The sequence below is a fragment of the Gossypium hirsutum genome, chromosome A01 (genome assembly GCF_007990345.1).
Source record: "Gossypium hirsutum isolate 1008001.06 chromosome A01, Gossypium_hirsutum_v2.1, whole genome shotgun sequence".
Classification (NCBI taxonomy): Eukaryota; Viridiplantae; Streptophyta; class Magnoliopsida; order Malvales; family Malvaceae; genus Gossypium; species Gossypium hirsutum.
In genome coordinates, this window is record NC_053424.1 from 24,793,175 (window position 1) to 24,818,951 (window position 25,777).

Below are 25,777 nucleotides of genomic sequence, written 5' to 3' on the forward strand. Positions count from 1 at the left end.
CAAGAAGACGATACTCAACCCCCAATCGAAGAGATGGCTAAAAACCAAGGCAATCAACTACCTCCTGCAATTGCGGCTAATCAAAATCCTGCTCCACGTACTATGTATGACTATGCTAAACCTTCTCTAATAGGAACTAAATCTAGCATAGTTAGACCGACTGTAGCTGTAAATACTTTTGAACTGAAACCTAACACAATTCAAATGATACAGCAGTTTGTTCAGCTTGATGGTTTGCAGGATGAAGATCCCAACGCTCACTTAGCAAACTTTCTGGAATTTTGCGATACATTTAAAATCAATGGCGTTTCTGATGATGCCATTCATATTCGGTTATTTCCCTTTTCACTGAGAAACAAAGCTAAACAGTGGTTAAACTCGTTACCACGAGGGTCAATTACTAGTTGGGAACAAATGACCGAAAAAGTTTTACTAAAATATTTTCCACCGGCTAAAACGGCTAAATTACGTGATGATATCTCTTCTTTTGTGTAGAAGAATTTAGAAACACTTTACGATCCATGGGAGAGATACAAGGACTTACTGAGAAGGTGCCCTCACCATGGGTTACCACTTTGGCTGCAAGTACAAACATTTCACAATGGTTTGAATCCCTCGACTCGGCAAATGGTTGACGTAGCTGCTGGTGGAACCATCAACAACAAAACACCTGAAGAGGCTTATAAATTCATTGAAGAAATGTCACTGAATAACTATCAGTTGCAAGTCATGAGGACTAAGCCAACAAAAATAGCCGGCGTTTATAACGTCGACTTAGTTACTATGCTGTCAAATCAGGTAGAACTTCTCAATAAAAAAGATTGATGGTTTACTTGATTCTACGCAGGTACATCCAGTAATGAGGTGTGACTCAAATGGAGGAGGTGTGCATATAGAATACCAATCCTTCAATCCCACAACCGAAGAGGAACAAGTCAAATATATGGGTAACAATAACTTTAGATCTGAAAATAACCCATACAATAATACTTATAATGCAGGTTGGAGGAACCACCCAAATTTCTCATGGGGAGGTCAAGGGAATCAAAAGCCACAAAATCCTCAGGGCTTTCAACAGCCACCTTACCAACAAGAGAAGAAACCAAACCTTAAGGAGATGCTCTCAAAATTCATATCAATGTCAGAAACCCGTTTCCAAAATACCGAGACAGCACTTAAAAATCAACAAGCATCGATCCAAGGACTCGAAACTCAGATAGGCCAGCTATCCAAACTAATCTCCGAACGACCACAAGGTAGCTTACCAAGTAATACTGAACCAAACCCAAGGGAACACCTCAACGCAATTAGTACTCAAGATAAGGAAGGATTTATTGCGCTTGAGCCAGAATTGATGCAAGAAACTGTGGTGAGCAAAAGTGAAAGTGAGGTAAGTCATAACAAAATGGTGAATGAAGAATATAGACCTCGTGTCCCATACCCTAATGCGACAATGAAAGACCGCTCAGACGAACAATTCGGTAAATTCTTCAAACTTTTGAAAAAATTACATATTAACCTACCGTTTATTGAAGCTTTGTCGTAGATGCCAAATGCAATGAAATTTTTAAAAGAGCTTTTAGTAAATAAGCGGAAGTTGGACGAAGCATCGCATGTGGAGCTAAATGCAGTCTGCTCAGCTATTCTACAGAATAAGCTACCCCACATATTGAAAGATCCAGGGAGTTTTACAATTCCTTGTTTAATTGGTAGTTTAGATATAAGTCATGCATTAGCTGATTTGGGGGCTAGTATTAACGTCATGCCTTACAAAATGTTTAAGCAACTAGGTCTTGGGAAACCTAAACAATCTAGGATGAGCATTCAATTGGTAGATAAAACTATAAGATTCCCTAGGGGTATTATTGAAGATGTACTCGTGAAAGTATATAGGTTCATATTCCCCGTTGATTTCGTTGTTCTAGACATAGAGGAGGATAATAACACCCCTTTGATTTTAGGAAAGCCCTTTTTAGCAACTGCTAAAACAATTATTGATGTTGGCACAGGTGAGCTTACACTTCGTGTGGGAGACGAAACGATCACCCTTCCAGCTTGTAATTCTAGCATCACATCGAACATTGCAGGTAATAGTCCACACCAATATACTAAAACTGACAATATGACTTTGCAGAAATTAAGCTTCAAAGAAGTTCACGAGCCATGTTCTAGAAATGATAGAGGACACATTCATGAAGAACGAAGGCTACGGATAGAGGAGCTAGATGAATGGCGAGCACACAAACCGAGAGCCCATGATAAACTGAAACTACGCCAAAACAAGCCCGATACCTCTCCTAATCAACTTAAGGTTGGCGATAAAGTCTTACTAGATGCCGCAGATCCCCACATTGTCACTACCACACTAAATGAGGAAATCCCTCTTATGGTACTCAGTACTTTTCCATTCGGTATGGTGGAGGTGAGTCACCCAATGTTCGGTACATTTAAGGTAAACAACACCCGATTAAAACCCTATTTTGATGAGATTGATAACAGGAATGAGGAGTATAAACTCCTTGAACCACCCTGACCATTCACTAGAGAGGTAAGTCGAGCTTAGACTATAAATAAGCGCTTCTCGGGAGGCAACCCGAGTACTAAAAATTTTAAATTATTTTAAATTCAAGTTTTAAAAATTTAGGTCACTAACAGGGTATTTGAAGCATAGGTTCCCAGATCCACACAGCTGATAACACGGTCGTGCTTAAGGCCATGTGATCAACACAAAACAGGGTAAATGATTTCCCCAAAACACGGGATGCGATAAATCCCCACGGTCGTGCGACATGGCCGTGGGTGAATTTGATAGGTGAACATGGGCATGGGAATGGAAAAACACGGGCATGCCACGGGCAAGGCTCGATTCTGTTTCTTCGACACGGGCGTGAGACACGCCCGTGCCGTGAAGCCGTGGACAATAATACACAGGTGTGGGATAGTAACTGGGCACGACCTAAATTGAAAAATTCAAAAAACACGGGCTCACTTTCAGAGTATACAGGTATGGCCCGAGGCCATGTGGCTTCCCCCTATATAAGCAAACCACTGTTTATTTTCTTTTTCCTTTCAAAACCCTAGCCTAAATCTCCCCCTCTCTACTCCCTAATCCTTATTCCGGCCACCATTCCACAGATTCTCACTTCCTCAACCCCCAAACCACCTTAAACTCCACTCCACCTGCATTAATCCTCACCTTCCCCTCTCTTTTCCCTCCATTTTTCCTCCACACGGCTGTACCCCCATAGCACGAGGACCCACCGACTCAGCCACCACCACCCTCTCGTCCAGTTCATGCGGCGACTTCATACACTGATATCTCTGAGCGCCTCACCCAATTCGAGTAGCAGTGTTTTCAATGATTTGACAACATTGATGCTACTCTATAGCAGATTTGTCAGCACCTCCACATCTCATCGCCAATCCCACCTCGCAAACCATCCAGTGATGAAGATGTTTAGAAATATTTATTTTATTATTTTATGTTTTTTTCTTTTTTATTTTTCTTTTTATTTTTTAGCAGATTTAGAATTTTATTATAAATTTTGGTTACTTTTTTTCGATTACTTATTCTTCCTAATATCCCCTAAAAAGTTCCTAATTTTATCACAGCTATATAGAGCTGTTAAGCTTATCATCACATAGGAACTAAAACTCCACCGAGAAAGGGTCTCCATGACTGCCATGTCCTGCTTGACCACGACCATAGATACCACTAGATATAATATTCTTTTGGCACAGGACTTATGGCCTAATGAACCTCTCCGACTGTCGGAGTATCCTCTTCCACTCTCGAACCGATCACTCTCCAAAACTCTAGTTCGAGGAATTCATCATACAGGAAGTTTCACTTCTTTCCCTATCTTATTTTTATACTCTAATATCTATCTTTGTACATTGAGGGCAATGTACATCTTAAGTGTGGGGGGTATTTATTTTATTATCAGAAAAATCCCTGAATAATCATATTGTTCTCTTGAAAAACTCTCATATCATATTTAGGATATATTTTAATTAATTTATGATTTTGATTGATATATCTTGAATTAAAACATAGGGATTTATGCATTGATTATTTAAACTTTAAGATAATAGAGAGTCAAGCATGATGAGTTGATTTTTAAGAATTCAAAATCTTAGGCTGTTTCCCCAAGTCTAGGTATTACTTTGAATTGGAATTCACGAGTCTAAACATCAAAAAGCCATAATTTTTGTGAGATTTTTTAGCCTTTTGAGCATCTATTCATCTTTTCATGCTCACTTTTATTATTTCTTTGAGTGCGTCAGCATTGAACTGTTATTCTAGAACTTGCTTGATTATGCATGTCGAGACCACACCATTTGATTTGATATATCAAAATGATTAAGGCAATTAGGATTAACCCACTCATGCCATGAAAAGCCTACCCCCACGATTAATCCCTAGTAAACCGCCTTGAGCCTAACGAACCAATTTTTGTATTACCCTTAATATTAACTTTTAACCCATTATTGAAATCTACTAAATTAATCCCTATTTTTGTCGAGATTTGAGTTGAATGGATCGCCTAGCTATGTTTTGTTCTTTATATTTAGTCTATATTATTTAACTTGTTCTTAAAAAAAAAACTATGCATATCTGTAATTTCATAATTCTGAGAGAAGCTCTGTTGTACACAAGTGAAGATTAACTCTTTTTATAGTTAGGCAACTTTTCAATTCAATCTCGATTCTAACCCTTTCTTTCAGCTTGTGACCACACCCCCTAACCAAGCCTCATTTCAAACCTCTAAAGACTTTTTGATTGATGTATCATCTTAAATTATAGTGGTGGAGATTTGATTTTCATGCAAGTCTATGGTAATGACTTTCCATTATTGACTATTGAGTGCTTCCTTTATTGTCCTTAGAACACCTCGAGTGATTTGAGTGAATCTTTAGTGAGGATGTAAAACTCTGTGATATTCTGAATTAAAATTAATTACTTAAATGAGGGAAGACACCTATGTTTTCAGAATAAAATGCTCAACTTGGGATGATTGAAGCTTTTATGTTCTTTTACTTAAATTCTCAATGTATGATTACCTATGGATTAATTTGAGATATTATTAACATAAATTATAAATTGAGAAAGATTTATTTTGATTATGAGTTGAGAATTTTTCTTGAGGACAAGCAAATGCTTAAGTGTGGGGGTATTTGATAAACCGTAAATTATACATATTTTTACCCCATTTTTAATGCATTTTATGGATGATTTCTCATTAGAATTAGTGAATTCGATGCTCCTAATGCTTTAATTCCATGTTTTACACTTAGGAGAGCATAGGAGAGCGATAGGAGCAAAAAATGAGCCAAAAAGGGATAAAACGGACCAAGTCGAGAAGATGACACGGCCTAAGCCTTGCCACAGGGTAGCTCACACGCCCGTGTCTTTCGAGGGTGTCGACCAAGGCTTTCACGATTCACACGGCCTGGCCATTGACCCATACGGCCATGTGCAGTTTAACGGATTGAACACGGCCTGGCAATCATGTCACACGGTCGTGGCACACAGGCGTGTCCCTGCCGAGACCAAGTTAAGTCCAATTCGAAAAAGGCCATTTTTGAGGGCTTCTAGGCATTTTGAAGCCTATAAATACACCCTAGAATAGGAGAAAAATGGGAGACGGAGAATGAGGGTGAGGAATTACCCCAAGAAAGCCGATTGATCCATCTCAGAAGCCGGATTCATAATTAAGACTAAAGATCTCTCCTCAATTTCCCTTCAAGAGTTTTGGGTTTTCTTTATGTTTTGTATTCTTTATTCTTCTGAGATGTTTTATTATTTAGTTATGAACTAAATCCCCTAAATACCTAAGGGGAATGAACCTAAGATGAATCTTATTATTATTTTCTGAATCGTATGATAAATATTTAACTTGTTCTTAGTTATGTGTTCTTAATTCTTGTTTTGATATCCCAGGACACTGATTCAAGACATGCTCTTATTCAAAGGAGGAATAGACCCCATCTAAGAGTACTTTTGTCATAATTAAGCGGTGTTGATTGTACGCCTAGAAATAGGGTGACAAGATTTTGCCAGATTAGGGTAAAACCTAATAGGGGGATCCATAGATCGAATTAATGCAACCCTAGAGTGTTAATTAGAGAAAAGTTTCGGTCATTCAATTTAGGGATTAGATGTTATTAGTCATGAATAGGGATAATAACATAACTTAGGGATCTCTATGGAACAAGTTGAATGAATAAATCGTCTGGTTCGGAGCCAGAATAACAAGTAAAGTTTAGGTGGATTTTTCCTTAGGTATTGTCTCAAGTCAATCGATTTTCCCAAAAGCAATTCCCCAATTCTTTTCTCTGTGCGTTCTTAGTTTAGATAATTAGTTAATTAAAACAAAACCCCATTATTCTTAGGCTAGATAATAAAAAGACAGTCATTACTAGTACTTTTAGTTCCTTTGGGTTCGACAATCCGGTCTTGCTAAAACTATACTACTGTTTGATAGGTACACTTGCCTACATCACGATAATAGTTAGTCTAGGTTTGATCTTCATTATAAATACTTATTACTTGTTACGAATCACGCGATCATGTATATGAAATTTTGGCATGATTTATAGCATATGGAATTGACATGTTTTGATTTGGTTAAATTATATGAAAAATTATTAATGTGAGTCGAGTGAGCAATGTATGAATTGATTATGTTGCAAGTGAAATTTGGTCATTTAGATATGATTATATGTATTTGTAAAATTTTGCTTTGTTAACCGTGAGGTATAGTTCAACTTAGGCTAAGATGCGCATGTATGAAAGCTTATAAATGAATTTATTGTTGTATGTTGAGTACATGAATATGAATTATGATTAATGTTTATTCTAAGTCTTCAAATGGCATGTTATTTAGTTAATATGTTTGGCTAATAGAATTATGTGCGATATGATATGTTTTATGTTAATGAGATTAGTAAAATGATTAAATAAATATTATTGATATGTTTAATTTCTAAAGCATGATTAGTATATGTGTTATAGTTGGTAAAAATCATGTTGGTTTTTGTTTGGTTAAGTGATGCAAATGTGTGAATAATGTAAGTTGAGATCTATATGGTTTAAATTAATATGGTCTTATGCGCATAGCCTTGTGATAAGTTAAAAATGGCTAGGCATATTGATTTGGATTGGTTTTTGAATGTTCAGATTAAGTATGCTATATGAAATGTCTTTGATGTTGGAAAATGATTAAAGATATTATAGTGGATTACACATGAATTAGTAATGCACATGATTTTATTTTATTAATTGATAATGATATTGATATCGTTAAATTTCATAGCATGAATAATTTTTGTAATATGATTAATAATGTATGTTCGATTTGTATTGGTCAAGTGTTTTGTATATGTAAAATTAACTTATATGATGAGTAGTTGGCTGCTAATTGAGTACAAAATTATTATAAAGAAGTCGTTATAATATTGTGCATGATTTGTAATAAGTGACTGTGATAAACTGTACTTATGTTTGGTAATGCCTCGTAACCCTAATCCGGCGATGGATATGGGTTAGGGGTGTTACACGTGTGCCCTACATGAACACACTCGTGCCACCACATGGTCGTTTGCGGCGCACGATCATGCCTTCGTCAATCAAATGGTCGTGCCCTTTCACGCGGCCTACCACACGGGTGACCACACGTCCATGTGGCATTGACAGTGGCCTTTTTCGGCTTTTGTTGATACCTTATTTTCTGCATTTTGAGTGCACACCTGGTTCGTTTAAGACGCTACAACAACCCCGAGCCCACTAGAACCTAAACATCGACATTACAGAGCCTGGATTTAGCATTAATTACGAACACTCCACCAAAACTAGTTCACAAATGAAAACCCTACAACACCAAAAACGCATACAAAAATCTTACCATCGACGAATTGAACTCCGAACCCTCAGAATGCTGTAGGAACCCCAGCCAAGTCTTATTTTTTGCCTAAACCAAAAGAACAAAAATTTCCCCCTCAAAACCACTTAGTTAACTAGTGAAAAGATTCATAAAAAAAAGCTTACTGAACGAAATCAGCAAGAAATTGTGCCAAAAGGGAAATGAATTGAAAAGGAAAAGGAAAAGGGGAAGAAAGAAAATAAAAAAAAAAGATGGACAACGAATAGAAGAGCACAGAAATGTAAAAAAAAGAAAAAAAGGGTTTTGGGAAAACAAAATAAAATAAAAATAAACTTTGTTATCCCTAACTGCCCACTACTTAGGTTTCTTGATAAAACTGTAACTCTATAAGCCAATGGAGCAAAAAATATTAACAATCACACTTGCACAAAGATTTGAACACAAGACCTCCAACAAACATACACTTCACCTAACCACCAGACCAGCGGGCCCATTCTAATATGAAATTACAAGTAATCAAATATAAGCCCACTAAGTAAGAATAGGGCTTAAGTCAGAAAAATACCAAAATTTGCGAAAAGTAAGTCTTGAACTTGGAACCTCTCACACACACCCAAAATACTTAACCACTGGAGCAGATACACTATTGTGTCAAAATTTTACAGAAGCAAACAGAAGAGTTTTTGGGTCGTTACAACTCTACCCTGTAAAAGAAATTTTGACCTCAAAAATTACCAAATCAGAATAGATGAGGATACTGCTGACGCATCGAGTCCTCAAGTTCCCATATGGCCTCCTAAGTGCTATGATTCTGCCACAGCACCTTCACTAGTGGAATGGCATTTTTCTGCAGAACCTTATCATCCCAATCTAGGATCTGAACTGGCTCCTCCTCAAAGGTCAAGTCTGGCCTAACCTCAATCTCCTGAATCGCGACTACATGGGATGGATTAGAATGGTACCGCCTCAACATCGAGACATGAAACACAGCATGAATACGGTCCAGTTCAGGGGGTAACTCCAACTAATAAGCAACTGGTCCCACATGTTTCAGAATTTGGCATGGTCCAATAAACCTAGGGCTCAGCTTGCCCTTACGACCAAACCTCAGAACCTTCTTCCACGGAGAGGCCTTAAGAAAAACAAAGTCTCCCACAGAGTACTCAATCTCACGTCTCTTCAGATCCAAATAGGATTTCTATCTTTCAGAAGCCGCTTTTAACGATCCTGAATCATAGAACCTTATCCTCTGTCTCAGAAACCAGCTCAGGACCTAAAATCTGACGTTCACCCAAGTCAGTCCAACACAGTGGAGTACGACACTTATGACCATACAGAGCTTCGTAAGGTGCCATCTAGATGTTAGACTAGAAACTGTTATTGTAGGCGAACTCAACCAGTGGTAGATAATCCTCCCAACAACTTCGAAAATCAATCACATAGCTCCAAAGCATATCCTCTAGTATCTAAATCACCCTCCCAGATTGACCATCAGTCTGAGGATGGAATGAAGTACTGAAGTCCAATCTTGAACCCAGATCCTCGTGCAATTTCTTCTAGAATCGATAAGTAAAACGAGGATCTCTATCAGAAATGCTCGAGACTGAAATGCCATGTAGTCTTACTATCTCAGAAATGTACAACTTCGCTAGCTTCTGCAGAGAATAATCAGTCAGAACTGGTATAAAGTGAGCGGACTTGGTCAATCAATCTACGATGACCCAAATAGAATCCTTCTTTTTGGGTGCCAAGGGCAACCCGCTAACAAAATCCATCGTCACTTGTTCCCACTTCCATAGGGGAATCTTAACCGGCTGTAACAAACTTAAAGGCAACTGGTGTTTAGCCTTAACCTGTTGAAACATCAAATATCGAGCCACAAAATCTATAACTCTTGCTTCAAACCCGGCCACCAACATAACTCACGAAGATCGCGATACTTATTATTACCATCGAGATGCATATCATATGGGTTACTATGTACCTCCCTCAAAATAGACTGCCTTAGATCCTCATCGTTTGGTACACAAATCTAACCATGGAAATAGAGTACCCCATCCTTATTCAGCCTAAAATCAGAAGTAGTACCATTCTCCACTTGACGGAACCGTACACTCAGAGTGTCATCCACTAATTGTTTATCTCGAATCCACTCCTTCCAAGATGACTTAACCTACAACTCGGCCAACAGACTCCTATCATCGAATAGACTAAGGCGTGCAAACATGGGCCTCAAATCAGACATCGCCCTACAATTTAGAGCATCAGCTGTAACATCTCGAAATAGGGCCTAGTCAGAATAGTGGTTTTAGAACCACAAATCCGATATCAAAATATTTATTTTAGGACTATAATGAGGCCTAGAATATGAGTATATGAATTTGTTAAAGTTTCATGAGGAAATTTTAAGTATAAGGTGTCCAATTGGAAATCAGGGACTAAATTGAATAAATTGCAAAACTTGGTTTCTATAAGCAATTTGTATGAAATTGCTTTAGATTATGAATTATAAGGTCTTGGAGAGAAATTGCCCAAATTCTAAATTTTTGGACAAAAATGGGCTTACATGGATGAAATTTTAAAGAAAGGGCATAAGGGTATTTTGGTCATTTGTCATTTTAATGAATTAAAATGGGAAAAATCAAGCCAAAATCAGCCATTTTCTTCTCCATGGCTGCCAAAAATTGAAAAGACACCATAGCTAGGGTTTTCAAGCTTCCCAAGCTCAACAGTAAGTGCTCCCAATCCCTGTTTTTAATGTTCTTTGTATTTTTGAAATCCCGGTAGCTTGCTCTCTCCATTTCTACCCATATTTCATGCTAGGGTTCATGTTTAAAAATTTACCTATGCATGATTTTCTTGTAATTTGATGGATTATGGAGGAATATGAAAGATTAATGTGTGTTAGTCATCTTTCTCTAGTTGATTTTCATGAGAAACCCTTATAGGGACCATTTTGCAAAAGATGTAAATGTGTCGTAGAAATGAGAAAATAATGGATAATGTGGGCTATCATAAGAGAGAAAAATGTTTGGCTAGGCTTGGGTGAGATAGTAATTGCATGTGTTTCATTATACGAGCCTAGGGACTAAATCGTAAAAATGTCTAAGGTTAGGGGCAAAATGGTCATTTAGACTGGAATGAGAATTAGACTTGAAATTTGTAATTTAGTGTATTAATGAGTTAATTTTGTTGATATAGACCCCGAGGAACAAATTTCGGAGGTCGATCGAGGTAAACGCAAGGTTTCGAAATAATCGAAACATAACTCTGAAAAGAATACCAGGTAAATTCGGATAACTTAAAGTAAACCCCTAATATGTATAATTGCATGATTTATGAATGCATGAAATTTGCATTTATTGATAGTATGAATATGTATGAAATGCATCTTTGATAATAAATTGTTGATAACCGTCTCAATTGAGGTTAAAAAGGGAATTCGATGGATAAACCATGTTTTACATGTGGAATGAGATCCTGCATGTGTTGCAATAAGGATTTAGCCCGGACGGGGAATCCATGATCTCAAGTATGAAAAGGAATCTAGCCCGGACGGGTGTTCATTGAATGATCAAGCCTCTTGAAGAATATGTGTGCACTATGGATTTAGCCTGGACGGGTAATCCGATTAGGGTCTAAATTTAGCCTGGACTGGTAATCCCGACATCACCTTACGAGTTCATGATATGGGGAATGTGATGAAATGTGAGGTTCACGGAAGTGCATATATCTAAAATGATCATTCGTGAGAATTGACGGATACTAGGTATTCCATCGAGATTTCATAGAAACTCAACGGGGTTAATATGATGTATGCTAACAAGATGATGAATGATGAACTCATCTATATAAATTACATGATGTTTTGTTAAGTGACTAACTCATTGATTGAGTGCATTTGATAGGAAATCATTTTATAATAGATGATTCCATGATTTAAGTATGGATGTATGCTAATTACTCGATAAGTTTACTTTCCAGTTATTCGAGCTTACTAAGCATGTAAATGCTTACCACTCTCTTTTTCCCTATCTCACAGAGCTCAAGGGCTCCTAAGAACTGGAAGACGATTGGAGAGTCAACACACTATCAACTAGTCAAGCTTGGGTATAAAGACATTTCTACTTTGTTAATGGCATGTATAGGGCTTTGAGTATTTTGTTATATGTGTCATTTGATTTTCCAAGTAAAGGCATGTAAAAGTATGTTTATCTCTTTGTATATTTCCATGAAAATTGGCTTAATTGAAGTAGGCCATGACCTACAAATTTATGCATAGTTTTATTAACAAGTGATGGGTCGTTACCAATTGGCAATGAGTCACTTGAACGAGCCAATTTCGGATGAATTAAAGTGACATGGGAACCCATAAACACTAAATGGGAAATAACCTATCATGTAGGAAACCAATGATATGAGGTTTCCATACAATGAGATTTATTAAGATTATTTACAAGTGTAAAATCATGTTTTCTCTCAAACTGGTAATTTCTAAGCATAATAGGTAGAAAGGGGTGACTTTAGGCTTGGAAAATAGCCTATTAAAGTCCACATGGTTGGAAATACGAGCATGTGTCTAGGCCGTGCGTGACGCACGGTTCCCTTCCATGGTTGTGTGTTATGGTCGTGTGTCCCCTGCACATAAAATTTTAGTTCAAAGTCGTACACGGGTAGACCACACGGGCTTGCGCCATGGCCATGTTAAAATGACAGTTTCGTCCATGGGCATTCAGCACGGGCGTGTTCCATGGCTGTGTTGATAAGTCAGTGTTGCCCACGGTTGAAGGGCATGGGCGTGCCCCATGATACACGGGCGTGGGAGTCCACACGGCCCACCTACATAGACGTGTGTCCCTTTATGTTAAGGAAAATATTCTGAGGAGCCCAAGGGAAATCGAACGTGCCCAAATTTGTCCCACATTGCCTTCCGATATTTTATAGGTTTCGAAGGCCTATACAAGGGATGAGATGTTTATGATTGAAATGATTTAAATTCAAATGAAATTTTGTGGCCCGAGTTAGTGTACTGAAAGTGTAAAGTTCTAGTAATGCCTCGAGCCCTGTCCGATTTTGGATACGAGTTAGGGGTGTTACATTTATTAGTATCAGAGCTATAGTTTAGTCGATTCTAGGACTACCGTAGAGGATTGTTAAAGTTTTCTATACATGTCATTGTTTGAGTGTTGATAGTGTGACGTCTCCTAATAGTTTAAATTGTTTTGAATATAGAAAATGTCTTCCAATCAAGCACAAGATGAGTCCGAGGGAGCCGAGAGCCATGCTCTAGATTTTGTACAACGAGCTGTATCTAGTAGTAGTAAAAGGCTGATGTCAGAAGGCCGAGAAGAGGCTTGAGCTGCCTTCTTTGATATGATGGTTGAATGGTTTGGGGATTATTTAAGAAATCGCCCCAATATACCAAGACCTCCCCCGCCCCCTAACCAAACTGATGAGGGTGTGCTCCGAGGTATGGCACTAGTGAGAATCGGTAAAGCCCCGGTAGATAAACTTAGAAAGTATGGGGCTGAGGAATTCAGAGCGAAAGTTGATGATGACGCTGAAAGAGCTCTGGCTCGAGAACACTACGCGGGTGCTAGATGATTTGTCATGCACACCCGAAGAGTGTTTGAAGTGTGTTGTGTCCCTTTTGAAGGATACTGCATACAATTGGTGGAAAACCATATCCTCGGTAGTGCCGAAAGAAAATACTACTTGGGATTTCTTCTAAGCAGAGTTTAGGAAGAAATACATTAGCCAACGGTTTTTGGACACAAAGCGAAAGGAGTTCCTGGAACTCAAACAAGGGAACAAGCTTGTAGCGGAATACGAGAGAGAGTTCGTACGACTAATTTAGTATGCAACTGAATGGGTCCAAACGGAATCAGAAATGTGTAAACGCTTCGAGGAAGGTTTGAATGAGGACATCAAGTTGTTGATTGGGATCTTGGAAATACGGGAGTTTGCTGCATTGGCCAATCGAGCCAAGAAGGCCGAGGAACTCAATAATGAAAGAAAACAAGCTAAGCGAGAGGTTTGAGTTACGAGTAAGAGGTCTAGCGGTCAGACACTCTCGTTCTCCACGAAGAAAGCCAGGAGCCTGCATGAATGCTCCACTTCGTCAGTGGGATATTCGGGTAGATCAAGAAGCTCTAAACGACGAGGTCAAAAGTCCTCCTCCCCGATGGTAACTAGTGTGGGGAGTGTAGACGATCAAAAACCAAAGTGTAAGAGCTGTAACAAATTTCATTTCAGAGAATGCCAAATGAAAAGCGGCGCATGTTTCAGATGTGGTTCTCTTGATCATTTTCTTAGAGACTGCCCGGAACGAGCTGAAAAAGATGAGGAATTAGCTCGGAAGACGAATGCTCCCATTTCACAAGGTAGACCTCCGAGATATCCTGGGAATGCTAGTGGCAGTCGAGTTGAGACGAAAGGCGCTGCAAAACCAGAGGTTCAAGCCCCGGCAAGAACATATGCGATACGTGCTCGAAAGGAAGCTTCTGCTCCTGATGTTATTACAGGTACTTTCTCTCTTTTTAATACCAGTGTTGTTGCTTTAATTGACCCAGGGTCGACACATTCATATATCTGCATAAGATGAGTCTAGTATGAACATATCTATTAAACCTACAAAATTCATCATTAGAGTGTCGAACCCACTAGGCAGATCAGTCCTGGTTGATAAAGTCTGTAAAAATTATCCTTTGACGATTTAAGGTCATTGTTTTCCAGCTAACCTTATGTTGTTACCATTTGATGAATTCGATGTAATACTTGGTATAGATTAGTTAGCCCTTCATGATGTAATTGTGAATTGTGGTAGTAAGTATATTAAGTTGAAATGTCCAAATGGTAAGATTCTACAGATCAAATCAAGAGAATTGGGTTCGCTGTCGGCTGTAATTACTGCAATGGTTTCCCAGAGATATATGAGGAAAAGATACGAAGCTTACTTTGCATTTGTACTAAACACTAAGGAACCAGAACTAAAGATTGAGTCCGTGCCAATAGTATGTGAGTACCCAGATGTGTTTCCGGAGGAATTACCTGGATTGCCTCCTGAAAGGGAGATAGAGTTCAGTATTGAATTGGTGCCAGCGATGACCCCCCATTGCCCCATACAGAATGGCACCTACAGAGCTGAAGGAGTTAAAAGTACAGTTGCAAGAACTGACGAATAAAGGATTCTCCAAGCCAAGTTTTTCACCTTAGGGTGCCCCCGTGTTGTTTGTAAAGAAGAAAGATGGTTCAATGAGGTTATGTATCGATTATCGACAACTGAACAAGGTGACTACCAAGAATAAGTATCCTTTTCCAATGATCGATGATTTGTTTGACCAGTTGAAAGGAGCCACCGTATTCTCCAAGATAGACTTGGGGTCTAGTTATTATCAACTGTGAGTTAAAGACTTGGATGTACCCAAAACAGCTTTTAGAACGAGGTATGGCCATTATGAATTTCTTGTCATGCCGTTTAGGCTGACGAATGCACTGACTGTGTTTATGAATCTAATGAATAGGATCTTTCGGCCATATTTGGATAAGTTTTTTGTTTTGTTTATTGATGACATTTTAATCTACTCTAAAGATGAGACAGAGCATGTAAAGCATCTGAGAATTGTGCTGCAGACCTTGTGGGAAAAGCAACTATATGCTAAGTTTAGCAAGAGTGAGTTTTGGCTCCAGGAAGTTGGATTTTTGGGTCATATAGTTTCGGGTGAAGGCATCCGAGTTGATCCAAGTAAGATTTCTACAATTTTTGAATGGAAACCGCCTAAGAATGTAACCAAGGTTAGGAGCTTTTTGGGCTTAGATGGTTACTATCGAAGGTTTGTAAAATGATTTTCCATGATAGTGACTCCAATGACGAAGCTACTTCAGAAAGACGTTAAGTTTGAATGGATGGATAAGTGTCAGCAAAGTTTTGAGAAGCTAAAGACACTGCTGACTGAAGCTCCTGTTTTAGTGCTACCTGGATCGGGAAAATAATTTGTGGTCTATAGTGATGCATCTTTAAATGGATTGGGGTGTGTGCTTATGTAAGATGGCAAGGTGATAGCCTCTGCTTCATGGCAATTGAAGCCTCATGAGAAGAATTATCCAACCCACGACCTAAAGCTTGCTGCTATTGTTTTCGCCTTAAAAATTTGGAGGCATTATTTGTATGGCGAGACTTGCTGTATATTCAAGAGGATAATGCATGACTTGCAAGTAAAAAGGGCTCAATGTGAGTTTGGGATTGAGTCCGATTTCTGAATTAGACCTGATAGATGTTTGATGTTCAAAGATAGAGTTTGTGTACCCAAAGACTATGAATTTATTCAGAAGATTTTGCAAGAAGCACATAACAGTCGCTTGTCTGTTCACCCGGGAAGTTCCAAGATATACAATGATTTAAAGAAGATGTACTGGTGGAACGGCATGAAAAGAGATGTTTTTGAATTTGTATCAAAATGCCTGGTGTGTCAACAAGTTAAAGCTGAACATCATGTGCCTTCAGGTTTGTTTCCGCCTGTAAATGTCCCCGAATAGAAATGGGACAGACTTACCATGGACTTTGTGACAGGATTACCTTTGAATCCGAAAAAGAAAGATGCCATATGAGTTATAGTGGATAAATTGACAAAGTCGGCTCATTTCATTCTGGTAAAGATGAATTATCCTCTTGAAAGATTGGTCGATTTGTACATTTCTGAGATAGTAAGGTTTCACGGAGTACCATTGTCGATTATTTTGGACAGAGACCCGAGGTTCACTTCGAGATTCTGGAAGAAGTTACAAGAAGCCTTGGGTACAAAGTTGAGCTTTAGTACAGCTTTTCACCCTCAGACCGATGGTCAATCTGAGCGGATGATTCAGATTCTCGAGGACATGTTGCGATGTTGCATCCTTGAATTTCAGGGTAGTTGGGAAAAATACCTGCCATTGGTAGAATTTGCCTACAATAACAGTTTCCAAACAAGTTTAAGGATGGCACCTTATGAGGCCTTGTATGGTAGGAAGTGTCGAACTCCATTGTACTGGACAGAACTCAAGGAAAATCAAATTCATGGAGTTGATCTGATTAAAGAAACCGAAGAAAAAGTTAAAGTGATACAGGATTGTTGGAAAGCGGCATCAGATAAGCAAAAGTCATATGCTAATTTGAAAAGAAAGGAAATTAAGTTTCAAGTTGGAGATAGAGTATTCTTGAAAGTATCTCCATGGAAAAAGATATTGAGATTTGGTCGAAAAGGTAAACTGAGTCCACGATTTATCGGACCGTACAAGATTACCGAAAGAATTGGACCGTTAGCCTATCGTTTGGCGTTGCCACCCGAACTGGAAAAGATTCACAATGTGTTCCATGTATCCATGTTAAGGAGGCACAGATCAAACCCCTCTCATGTAAATTCACCGATGGAGATTGAAGTTCGACCGGACATGACCTATGGAGAAGAACCGGTTAAGATATTGGCTCGCGAAGTTAAACAGTTCAGAAATACAGATGTGGCTCTTGTAAAAGTTTTATGGCATCGGCATGGTGTTGAAGAAGCTACATGAGAGCCGGAAGAAACCATGAGAAACCAATATCCGAATCTATTTTTTGGCAAGACTTTCGAGGACGAAAGTCCCTAAGGGGGGAGAAATGTAACATCCCGAAATAGGGCCTAGTCGGAATAGTGGTTTTAGGACCACAAATCTGACATCAAAATATTTATTTTATGACTATTATGACGCCTAGAATATGAGTATATGCATGTGTAAAAGTTTCATGAAGAAATTTTAAGTATAAGGTGTCCAATTGGAAATCAGGGACTAAATTGAATAAATTGCAAAACTTGGTTTCTAGAAGCAATTCGTATGAAATTGCTTTAGATTATGAATTATAAGGTCTTGGAGAGAAAATTGCCCGAATTCTAAATTTTTGGACAAAAATGGGCTTGCATGGATGAAATTTTAAAGAAAGGGCATAAGGGCATTTTGGTCATTTGTCATTTTAATGAATTAAAATGGGAAAAATCAAGCCAAAATCAGCCATTTTATTCTCCATGGCTACCTAAAATTGAAGAGACACCGTAGCTAGGGTTTTCAAGCTTTCCAAACTCAATAGTAAGTGCTCCCAAGCCCCGTTTTTAATGTTCTTTGTATTTTTGAAATCCCGGTAGCTTACTCTCTCCATTTCTACCCATATTTCATGCTAGGGTTCATGTTTAAAAATTTACCCATGCATGATTTGGTTGTATTTTGATGGATTGTGGAGGAATATGAAAGATTAATGTGTGTTAAACATCTTTCTCTAGTTGATTTTCATGAGAAACCCTTATAGGGACCATTTTGCAAAAGATGTAAATGTGTGGTAGAAATGAGAAAATAATGGATAATGCGGGCTATCATAAGAGATAAAAATGTTCGGTTAGGCTTGGGTGAGATAGTAATTGCATGTGTTTCATTATATGAGCCTAGGGACTAAATCGTAAAAATGTCTAAGGTTAGGGGCAAAACGGTCATTTAGACCGAGGATGAGAATTAGACTTCAAATTTGTAATGTAGTGTATTAATGAGTTAATTTTGTTGATATAGACCCCGAGGAACAAATTTTGGAGGTCGATCGAGGTAAACGCAAGGTTTCGGAATAATCGAAACATAACTCTGAAAAGAATACCAGGTAAGTTCGGATAACTTAAAGTAAACCCTTAATATGTATAATTGCATGACTTATGAATGCATGAAATTTGCATTTATTGATAGTATGAAGATGTATGAAATGCATCTTTGATAATAAATTGCTGATAACCGTCTCAATTGAGGTTAAAAAGGGAATTCGATGGATAAACCATGTTTTACATGTGGAATGAGATCCTGCATGTGTTGTAGTAAGGATTTAGCCCAGACGGGTAATCTGTGATCTCAAGTATGAAAAGGAATCTAGCCCGAATGGGTGTTCCTTGAATGATCAAGCCTCCCGAAGAATATGTGTGCACTATGGATTTAGCTCGGACGGGTAATCCAATTAGGGTCTAAATTTAGCCTGCACTGGTAATTCAGATCCGAGCTCATTAAGGGTGTTTGTCACTATAAGGGATTTAGCCTGGACCGATAATCCTGACATCATTTTACGAGTTCATGATATGGGGAATTTAGCCTGGACTGGTAATTCCTCCTTGAAATGTGAGGTTCACGGGAGTGCATATATGTAAAATGATCATTCGTGAGAATTGATGGATACTGGGTATTCCATCGAGATTTCTTAGAAACTCAACGGGGTTAATATGATGTATGCTAATAAGATGATGAATGATGAACTCATCTATATAAATTACATGATGTTTCGTTAAGTGACTAACTCATTGATTGAGTGCATGTGATAGGAAATCATTTTATAATAGATGATTCCATGATTTAAGTATGGATCTATGCTAATTACTCGGTAAGTTTACTTTCCGGTTATTCGAGCTTACTAAGCATGTAAATGCTTACCCCTCTCTTTTTCCCTGTCTCACAGAGCTCAAGGACTCATAAGAACTAGAAGATGGTTGGAGAGTCAACACACTATCAACTAGTCAAGCTTGGGTATAAAGACATTTCTATTTTGTTAATGGCATGTATAGGGATTTGAGTATTTTGTTATATGTGTCATTTGATTTGCCAAGTAAAGGCATATAAAAGTATGTTTATCTCTTTGTATATGGCCATGAAAATTCGCGTAATTGAAGTAGGCCATGACCTACGAATTTATGCATAGTTTTAGTAACAAGTGATGGGTCGTTACCAATTGGTAATGAGTCAATTGAACGAGCCAATTTCGGATGAATTAAAGTGACATGGGAACCCATAAACACTAAATGGGAAATAACCTATCATGTAGGAAACCAATGATATGAGGTTTCCATACAATGAGTTTTATTAAGATTATTTACAAGTGTAAAATCATGTTTTCTCTCAAACTTGGTAATTTCTAAGCATAATAGGTAGAAAGAGGTGACACTAGATGGGAAATAACCTATCATGTAGGACACACGGGCGTGTATCTAGGCCGTGTGTGACACACGATTCCCTCCTATAGTTGTGTGTTATGGTCGTGTGTCCCCTGCATTTAAAATTTTAGTTCAAATTCGTACACAGGTAGGCCACACGGGCGTGTGCCATGGCCGTGTTAAAATGACAATTTTGCCCATGGGCATTCAGCACGGGCCTGTTCCATGGCCATGTTGATAAGTCAGTGTTGCCCACGGTTGAATGGCATGGGCGTACCCCATGATACACGACCGTGGGAGTCCACACGGCCCACCTACACGGGCATGTGTCCCTTTATGTTAAGGAAAATGTTCTGAGGAGACCAAGGGAAATTGAACGTGCCCGAATTTGTCCCACATTGCCTTCCGATATGTTATAGGTTTCGAAGGCCTATACAAGGGATGAGATGTTCATGATTGAAATGATTTAAATTCAAATGAAATTTTGTGACCCGAGGTAGTGTACTGAAAGTGTAAAGTTCCGGTAATGCCTCAAGCCCTGTCCGGTGTTGGATACGGGTTAGGGGTGTTACATCGCCACCATATTGGCTTTACCCAGATGATACTCTATCGTGCACTCGTAGTCCTCAAGCAGCCCAATCTATCGATGCTGTCTAAGACCCAACTCCTTCTAAGTAAAGAGATACTTGAGGCTTTTGTGATCTGTGTAGATGATACACCTCTCACCATACAGATAGTGCCTCCATATTTTTAGTGCAAAGACTACAATAGCCAACTCGAGATCATGCATCAGATAGTTCCCCTCGTGAGTCTTAAGATGATGGGATGCAGAAGCCACAACCCTACCATTTTGCATCAACACACATCCCAAACCGATATGTAATGCATCACTGTACACTACAAACTCCTTTCCAGATTCAGTCTGTATCAAGATAGGAGCCTGTGTCAGAACAAACTTGAGTTTCTCAAAGCGTTCTTGCTATGCATCAGTTCAGACAGGAACACCCTTACACAAAAACTTAATAAGAGGAGTTGTAATCAAAGAGAACCCCTCGACAAACCGACAATAATGTCCCTCCAAACCCAAAATTCTACGGATCTCAGATACATTCTTAGGCTATTTCCAATCTAGCACAGCCTCAATCTTTTGAGGATCAACAAGAATCTCCTCAGCAGAAACCACATGCCCCAGAAAAGTTACCTCTCGTAACCAGAATTCACACCTACTCAACTTAGTGTAGACCTGCTTTTCTCAGAGTATTTGAAGCACTATTTTAATATGCTCATCATGCTTATCCTTAGTCTTAAAGTATACCACAATATCGTTGATGAAGACCACGATGAACTAATCCAAATAAGGCTAAAACATACGGTTCATCAGATCCATGAATGCAGTCAGAGCATTCGTCAAATCAAAATGCATAACTAGGAACTTGTAATGCCCATAACGAGTCCTAAATGCAGTCTTATGTACATTAGCCTCCTTAACCCTCAACTGATGATACCCAGAATGCAGATCGATCTTCGAAAACACAGAGGCCCCACTGAACTGAACAAACAAGTCGTCAATCCTCGGAACTGGATACTTGTTCTTCATGGTTAACTTATTCAGCTGTCGATAATCAATACACATCCTAATGGTCCCATCCTTCTTCTTAACAAATAGAACCGGTGCTCCCCTGTAGACACACTAGGGCAGATGAAACCACGGTCCAACAACTCTTGTAGTTGAGCCTTAAGTTTCGCAAGCTCTTTTGGTGTCATTCGATAGAGAGTGATGGACATCGGAGTTGTACCCGGAAGAAGCTCAATCCCAAACTTCACTTCTCGACTAGGAGGTAATCTCGGTAACTCTTCAGGAAAGACATCTGAAAAATCCCTTACAGTTCTGATATCACCAACAAATGAGTCCCCAGAACCAGAAACACTTACATAGGCCAAGTACACCTCACACCCTTTCCGGACCAGTTTCTCAACTACAAGCACGGAGATCACGTTAGACAAATAATCCCAACGCTCTCTAATCAGAATCACCTCTTCATCTTCCTCAGTTCTCAGAACAGCCCTTTTAGTCGCACAATCTAGACTAACTCGATGCTTGACCAACCAGCCCATTACCAGAACTATATCAAACTCCCCAAACAAAAGCTCCATCAAATCTACCAGGAAAATAGTCCCTTGCACCACTAAGGGAACATCCCTATAAAGTTTTCTAACTTGCACAAATTGCCCCAACAGACTCAAAATAATGTCCTCACTTATAGTGCTCTCAACCAAAATCCCCAAATTCTCAGATGCATTACTAGCTATATATGAGTGAGTAGACCCTATGTCTATCAAAGCAAGGTAAGGTACATCAAAAATAAGGAACGCACTGGTGATGATGTCAGGAGAAACTCTATCCTCTTGGTGACGTGCAACATAAAGTAAAGCAGGTTGTCTCACCTCAGTTTGACTAGCACCTCTGCCCAGTGCTCTATGTCTACGACCCATACCATTACCACACCTACCTAACCACGGCCCCTAGGTGGCTTTTGAACTACTCTCCACGGCTGTGTAGGACCTGATATCGGAGCTTGCACCAGCTCCACCCTCAATGGACACTCTCGAATGCGGTGCTCAAGGGACACACATCTCAAATAGGCCCTAGTCCTCCTCCAACACTCGCCGGATGATGTCTACCACAATAACTGCACAGATGCAACCTAGTAGGAGCAACTTCTTAGGCCTCTATGTAGAACTCGAGGGCTTCGAATCCCTCTTGTTGTTGCCTCTCTCACAGTCTCTGTTCTGGCGCTCTGCGCGCTTAACCTCCTCAGTAATTTTTACCTTCTCCACTAGAACTGCGAACTCATACTCCATCTGCGAAGCTATCAGAACCCTAAGATTATCCCTTAGGCCGTCCCTAAACCTAAGACATCTCTCATACTCCGGTGCCACCATACCTCAAGCATAGCGGCTCAACCTCAGAAATTTGGCCTCAGATTCGGCCACAGATCGATCACCTTGTGTGATCTTCAGAAAATCACACTTGCGAGCATCCATATAACTAGCTCCCACACACTTACTTTGAAATGTGGTTTTAAAGAACTCCCAGGTCAGACGGTCAGGCTGAGTGCCCTCATTAACAGTTAACCACCACTGATATGCTTCGTGGCGAAGCAATGAGACTACACCCTTTAGTTTCTACTCAGGGGTACAGTCTAGATCAACCATAATCCTATCTATTGCCTCTAACCAGTACTTAGCCACATTACGGGCGACTCCTGTGACACCCCTAAACAACACAACCCCATTAGACTGGAGTCGCGCAATTACAGACCTTCTCCAATATCCTCAGCATGGCTTGGCACAGTGTGTCGTCCCCAACCAATAAACTCTGAGACCCAGTCTCAGTAGTAGGTGACAATGGTGTCTCACTAGTGTCTAGATTCGACATGCTGTCCAGAGATGAGGACTCTGCTCGAGTCCCCTACGGCCTCTACCTCGGCCTCGAGTACCACGTCCACAGATACCTCATGCACTCATTGTGATTTAGAAGTTTTATCTACATTAAAAATTTTATACATCAGTTTCGATATTTATTAACAGATGTTTTACGGATAAAGTATCAGAAGTTCAGAGTTGTTTTCGCAAGTTTTAGTCTCTATCAGTTTCACTTACAGTTTCAGAGTGTACTAACTATAGTACTTTCAAGTATACTATCAACTATGTATTCAGAATTTTTTATAAGAAATCAGAAATATTTATAGGATTTGCGCCGAAGACTCGGTGTACCACATACTTACTTTAGAATGTTTAAAATCTTTTGAAAATCAATTCTTTAAAACCAACTTTTGAAACCCAAAATCTATAGCCGAGTTTTGCAACCTGACTCTGATACCACTAGATGTAACACCCCAAACCCGACCGAGATGTTATGGCCGTATCTGGTGATGTCACATGAAAAGGGTTTTGAAAACTAAGTCGTCGCAACTAAACCATTTCAGTTCATTAACTCACATTTATTCTTATCAGATTTCAGAATGTTACTCCTAAGTTTTCGTATTCATTATCAAAACAGTAATTTATTTTCCTAAAAGTCATTTACAGCAGAAGCTTTAAAAAGAAATGTTGTTTTTAAAAGACCGTTGCTTTTGATAAAATCTAAGTTATCATGTTTTGCAGTTTTAAAATCATAAAAGTGTAGTCTAACCCAAATAAAAATAAAACAGTCCGTAAAGTCCGTATTACAAAAATATAACCCAGAATGAATCGAACATAAAAATTAGAACGTAATCATAACTCGTTCAAACATTTGGTCACTGAGAGGCTCCGCTGCACTGATCCGCCTAAGATTGGATTACCTGTATAGAATAAACAGAGAGGAGTAAGTCTACGTAAACTCAGTGTGTAAACCCACAGAATTAAGCATGCACACAAAAAGAATATCAGAATCAGTCAGATACAAAAGCGAGACTGATCCCATTACAGATACAAATGCATTGGTACAATATGGAAATATGTAAATACTGATAAACAGTCTAACATGCTCACATTCTTACATATAAGCATACGTAAATAACATATATACAAACAATAGAGTAAGTAGGCATGCATCAGTATCCCAATCAGATCAGTTAATCAATCAGCCAAATCGTAAGTTTAGGATTTATTTAGCCCTTACTGACCCTATAGTAGGCCCACAATCGTTTGGGACAACCTGTGCAACCTTAGGGAAAAATTCAGATAAATGGGCCTACATGCCCATATGGCTTGCCCGTGTGGGCCCACACGTCTGTGTGGCCCCCACACCCAGATTGGCCTTTCCTATGTAGCCCACACGACTTGACCTAATAAGCGACACCCCCGTGCATCATGCCCGTGTGGGCCCACACACCCATGTGGCCCACACTGCCCATCTTGGTCTAGCCTGTATCGCCTATACGACCACACTTGAGCCACCACACGGCCGTGTGGGACGCACGACCATGCCTTCATCGATCACACGGCCATGTCTTTCACATGGCTTACCACACTAGTGACCACACTCCTGTGTGGCATCGACAGTGGCCTTCTTTAGCTTTTTTTGATACCTCATTTTTTGCGTTTCGAGTACACACTGGTTCATTTAAGAAGTTAGAACAACCCTAAGCCCACCAGAACCTAAACATCAACATTACAAAGCCTAGATTTAGCATTACTTACGAACACTCGATCGGAAATTAATTCACAAACGAAAACCCTACAACACCAGCAACGCATACAAAAATCTTACCGCCGACGAATTGAACTCCGAACACTCAGAATGTTGCAGGAACCCTAGCCAAGTCTTATTTTTTGCCTAAACTAAAAGAAAAAACATTTCCCCCTCAAAACCACTTAGTCAATAAGCGAAAAGATTCATAAAACAAAGCTTACCGAATGAAACCAGCAGGAAATTGCGCCAAAAGGGAAAATAATTGAAACCGAAAAGGAAAAAGGGGAAGAAAGAAAATAAAAAAAAAGATGGACAGAGAAGACGGGAGCACAGAAACATAAAAAAAGAAAAAGGGATTTTGGGAAAGCAAAATAAAATAAAAATAAAAATAAACTTTGATATCCCCTAACTCCCTACTACTCAGGTTTCCTGATAAAACTGAAACTCTATAAGCCAACGGAGCAAAAAATATTAACAATCATGTTTGCACAAAGATTCAAACATAAGACCTCCAGCAAACTCACACTCCACCTAACCACCAGACCAGTAGGCCCATTCTGATATGAAATTACAAGTAATCAAATATAAGCCCACTAAGTAAGAATAGGGCTTAAGTCAGAAAAATACCAAAATTTTCCAAAAGTAAGTCTAGAACTTAGGACCTCTCATACACACCCAGAACACTTAACCACTGAAGCAAATACATAATTGTGTCAAATTTTTATAGAAGCAGACACAAGAATTTATGGGGC

General features: G+C 39.1%; 1 protein-coding gene and 1 non-coding gene across 2 annotated transcripts; both read right to left on the bottom strand.

Moving 5' to 3' along the window:
• Positions 1 to 462: 462 nt before the first annotated feature.
• Positions 463 to 569, bottom strand: LOC121206333 (small nucleolar RNA R71). The gene has a single exon (XR_005901410.1). It is a non-coding gene; the product is annotated as a small nucleolar RNA R71 (small nucleolar RNA).
• Positions 570 to 20,743: 20,174 nt separating this feature from the next.
• On the bottom strand, positions 20,744 to 22,339 carry LOC107917387 (uncharacterized). The gene is made up of 2 exons (XM_016846744.1): positions 21,516 to 22,339; positions 20,744 to 20,768 (listed from the first exon to the last, which is right to left on the bottom strand). The coding sequence occupies exons 1-2, from the start codon at positions 22,337 to 22,339 to the stop codon at positions 20,744 to 20,746; spliced, it is 849 nt and encodes a 282-aa protein (XP_016702233.1).
• Positions 22,340 to 25,777: the final 3,438 nt, after the last annotated feature.